Genomic DNA, 4,655 nt, shown 5'->3' with positions numbered 1-4,655 from the left:
GATTATGATAAGACAATCCCATTTGGAACATGTTTGACTTCGATCCCTAAAAACTAGTTGAGTTCACCAAGGTTCTTTAGGGAGAACTTGTAAGCCAGAGAGTTGATTACATGTGTGACCAAGTTTGGGTAATTCCAAATAATGAGGATATCATCAACATACACTAGAATATACATCGTGACAGCTTCAGATGTAAAAATAAACATAGAAACATCTGATTCAGACTTAACAAACCCAATTTTAGTCAAGTGAGATTTGAGAGCTTCATACCATGCACGAGGAGCTTGTTTTAGGCCATAAATGGCCTTTTGGAGACGGCAGACATGATTGGGAAAATCAGGGTTGACATAGCCTTTCGGCTGCGCCATGAATACTCGCTCATGTAAGTTACCTTGCAAAAATGCATTATTCACATCAAGCTGCTGCACTTTCCAGTTATTTTGAATTGCAATAGAAAGTACAATTCTGATGGTGGTTGATTTGACAACCGTACTGAAAGTTTCATGAAAGTCCAGTCCTGGACATTGTGTGAAACCTTTTGTGACTAATCGCGCCTTGTACCTGTCAATAAAACCATCAGCTTTCCTTTTAATGCGAAATAACCACTTATAATCCACAACATTATTTATCGGGTCCCTAGGTAATAGTTCCCAAGTTTGGTTTTTCATTAAGGCTTCGTATTCCAGATCCATTGCATTCTTCTATTCAATGTGCTTAACTTCTTGCTTAAAGGTATTTGGAGTGGGAGAAAGGTGAGCCAAGAAGCTAAATTTTTTCTTTGGTGTGAAGATATTATTTTTGGACCTTGTGACCACACGGATGGTGGAGGGACAGCGGTTGGTGACATAATTGTTGGTTGTTGCGGTGGTTGTTGGTTGATTGGTGGCCGACGGGAATAGTATAATGGTTGAGAGGTGTTGTGGGTTGCTTCATTAAATAGTAAAGGAGGTTGGGAAGAGATAGGAATCATACATAATAAAGTGGAGACTGCTGGTAGTTGCCTTTCAATTATGGACTCTAGAGTGTTTGAATGAGAGGGAACTATTAGGGTGATAGGAATAGGAGACGGAAGAGTTGGAACAAGATTGGAGTCCAAATTTAATTGGACTTCCGGATGAGTATCCTTACCGACTTGGGCCTCTATGATTTCCCATTGTAACGTGGAAAACTTATTTTTCAAGTGTGAGAACATTTTAGTGAAATGAAAAATATCTTCACAAAATTGAACATCACGACTGATGAAATTTTTTGAGTGCACAGGATTAAAGCAGAGGTGTGCATGATGAACAATAGAAACTCCTAAGTAGACACACGGTGTAGATCTAGGTTGAAATTATTTTTTGTATATGGCTTAAGCCATGGATAACAGAGACAACCAAAAATTTTCAACGAAGAGTATTTTGGCGGTTCGCCAAACAATTTTTTAGAAGGAGAATCATTATTCAGGCCAGGTGTAGAGATAGACAGTATGGTGACAGGCAAAGGACCATAGTTCAGATGGTAGTGAGGCTTCATTGAGAAGAGTTCGAGCTGTTTCGACAATGTGACGATGTCGTCGTTTAGCGATTGCAACTCGTTGGGGCGTGTAGCATGAGGAGATCAAATGTTGAATTCCATGGCAATGTAGGTATTGTTTAAGACTTGTGTATTCACCCCCTCCATCGCTATAAAGTGAGACAATTTTGTGTTTGAAATTTTTTTCCACTAAAGCATGAAAGTTTGCAAAAATTGAAGAGACTTCACTTTTGTTTTTTATTATATACAACCAAGTGTATTTGGTGTAATAATCAACAAAAATGCAGTAATACAACTTTTTATCAATGGATAAAATGGGTGATGGACCCCATAAATCACTAAACAAAGTTTGAAGTGGTGCATTACTATTTAAAGTGAGTCGTTGAAATGGCAAACGATGAGTTTTATTTGATGAGCACGAATTACAAAAATGAAACTTTTCTTTGATGGAAAAGGGAAGTGAAAATTTATTCAGTACTAAGTCTAGGATTTTCAGATGAGGGTGACCCAAGCGACGATGCCACAGTTGACGGGAAACTTGGTGGAGGTAGGAAGTTGGGCGGAAGGTGACACATGATCCCTCTGTGGCCACTCATAGAGTCTGTGTTTATTCCGACCTTGTACCAGCAGTGTCCGAGTTTTGAGATCCTTCATAAGAAAAAAGTGTGGAAAAAATTCGATGGAGGTTAGATTGTCAGTGCAAAACTTAGCAACAAAAATAAGGTTTTTTTTTTATAGCTGGAGCACAAAGAGTGTTAGAGAGCATGAAATTGGAGTTAGAAGCCTTAATTTGAGTTAAACTAGTATGAGTAATGGGAATAGTTTTACCGTCACCCATGGACACTTCCTCATTGCTCGTGTATTCTTCAAGATTATTTGACTCGATTGTGACATGATGAGTTGCTCCAGAGTCAAGGATCCAATGATTTGCATCTGAGTGATGATTTGACATAAAGTTGACCTTAGCTTCAAAGTGGTTGTGCCATTTTGAGTGACACGCATCTGCTGTGTGAGCGATCTTTTGGCAAAGTTTGCATTTTACTGCTTGCCTGGGTTGTCTCCCATTCTGTTGATTTCCAGGAACCGCCTATCGTGGAGTTTGTGGTCTTGAAGATTGATTTGGGAAGCGACGATTATTTTTCTGATGTTGGGGCCGGAAGTTGGTCCTTTGTGCGACTGCAGCCGTGATGATTGAGGATGACTTGTCAATATCTTGATGTTTGAGAAAGAGTTCATGGTTCGTGAGTTTCAGGAATATCTCCTCAAAGCTTAGGGCTGTGTCGCGTGCTCTTATAGCGGCAGTGATTTCATGGTACTTATGACCTAGGTCACTCAAGATCTTGACTACTAGTTCATCATAAGCCACTGAAGAGCCCGCTACTTTGAGAGCTTCAACAATTGATCTGATCTCATGTATGTAAGTAGCAACTGTCTTGGAGGCCTTTTTCATGTTTTGCAACTGATCTCGTAAGCTGAAGATGCGAGTGAGACTCCAATTGGCATAAGTTGTATAAAGGAGATCCCAAGCTATTTTTGCCGAAGAGGCAGTTGCAACAGTGGGAGCAATGGTAGAGTCAATGGATGCCATCATTGCCTATTGAATTAGTTGGTCTTGGCAAAACCACAGCTCATATTCAGGATTGGAGATGGTACTATCAGTTTGTGTAATAGTGGTCGGCGGAGCAAATTTGGCACTAGTGAGATGCCTAAGGAGCTTGTGTTCATTGAGTAGCATCACTAGTTGCGCCTTCCAGGTGTCAAAGTTGAGGTTACTTTGTAGTTTGATAGGTAATTGCGCTGCTGGATTGAACTGTACCACATGAGTGGTAGTCGGAACTACAACAGCACTATCACTGGTGGTAGTAGGAACAACCATGTTTAGACTCAAAGAGAGGGAAAAAATTTTGGATCGAACTCGTGAGAGTTTTAGAGGGGCTCTAATACCATAACAAGATTGAGAATCAAAGCAAACTTGAATGAATCTTATTCAAATGTAACATCAACTTAAATACAGGTAAGATGTAACTAACTTGACTAATTCTAAGGAACTGTTCTAACAACTTAATATGTAACTAAGTTGACTGAAACTAAGGAACTACTTTAACAACTTAATCTAAATCTACTCTAACAACTTGACAAGAATTAATAACAAACTAGTAAGTATGTCAACAAATTTCACCTCGGTGTAACCATTGAAGGTCCTTGGGATTTAGGGTTCGACTTAGAAGCCATATGCTTTGCTACACTCATCTAATTATTTTCTTCAATTTGACATGGTAACTACTAATTATTCTTCATCAACAAAATTTAATCTTGAAAATTGTATATACAACATCTCGCAATTTGAAATAGCTAGGAAGAAGCTAAGAATTGGAAATAGTTTTTTTTGGAAAGAATTGAAAATCTGGAAATTTGTTTAGGTTAGGAAAAGTGAGTTTTTAGTCAACTTCAAACAGCCATAACTCTTAGCTCAGGATGAGTTAGGTGTACTTCCAGATATGGTTGGAAAACTCTTGGAATGATCTTTCCAACGGCGCTGAGTTTGCGCGATTCCGAGTTTGTATGAGTAAGTTGTGCCCTTCGAAAGCTGGGATGTTGGATTAAGGAAAGTCTAATCCGAATTTTGGAAGGGTAATTTAGTCTTTTCCTTACCTAATTATTCTAATTCGTTTTAAGAGTTTAATTGGGGTAAAGTTTGATTTAAGTCAGTTTTTGAAAAGTGAATTTCACGCTAGGGCTTGGAGAAAAGAGAAAAGAGGAGAAAGGAGAAGAACGTTCAAGAGTCGTCGAGATTAGCTTGTGGATTTCGTCGGGGGTGATCCCTACAAGGTATGTGAGATCACATAGCGTTAAGTTAGTTCACCCACGCGCCAAGTATATTTAATTCAGCATATTTTTATCCTAAAAAGATTGAGAATTTGATGTTCTTGATAGTTGTTCTTGAATTGATTTCGTTCTTAAATATGAGTTGGGATTAATGAGTTTCTTGATGTTAAAATGTTGTTTCCTTGAGTTGTTTGGGTTAGATTTTGTGTATATGATTTGGGTACATGAATCTAAAGTGAATTTGAGAAAAAGAATCGGATTAAAACGATTTAGGATCAGAAAACGAGATCAAAAGTTCGTCAGATTTTTGCCTA

At 38.5% G+C, this 4,655-nt stretch overlaps 1 protein-coding gene across 1 annotated transcript; it reads right to left on the bottom strand.

Moving 5' to 3' along the window:
• Positions 1 to 2,602: 2,602 nt before the first annotated feature.
• Positions 2,603 to 3,103, bottom strand: LOC107063169 (uncharacterized). Its single transcript, XM_015314674.1, has one exon. It carries the CDS (start codon positions 3,101 to 3,103, stop codon positions 2,603 to 2,605), a length of 501 nt encoding a protein of 166 aa, XP_015170160.1.
• Between the last annotated feature and the right edge of the window lie 1,552 nt (positions 3,104 to 4,655).

Source organism: Solanum tuberosum, unplaced genomic scaffold (assembly GCF_000226075.1).
Source record: "Solanum tuberosum cultivar DM 1-3 516 R44 unplaced genomic scaffold, SolTub_3.0 scf00302, whole genome shotgun sequence".
Taxonomy (NCBI): domain Eukaryota; kingdom Viridiplantae; phylum Streptophyta; class Magnoliopsida; order Solanales; family Solanaceae; genus Solanum; species Solanum tuberosum.
The sequence above is the reverse complement of the archived record's forward strand: the minus strand, read 5'-3'. Positions and strand labels throughout refer to the sequence as shown.

Bases quoted from the DNA above. Each gene is read 5' to 3' on its own strand.
- LOC107063169 (XM_015314674.1), bottom strand. From the start codon at position 3,103: ATGGCATCCATTGACTCTACCATTGCTCCCACTGTTGCAACTGCCTCT.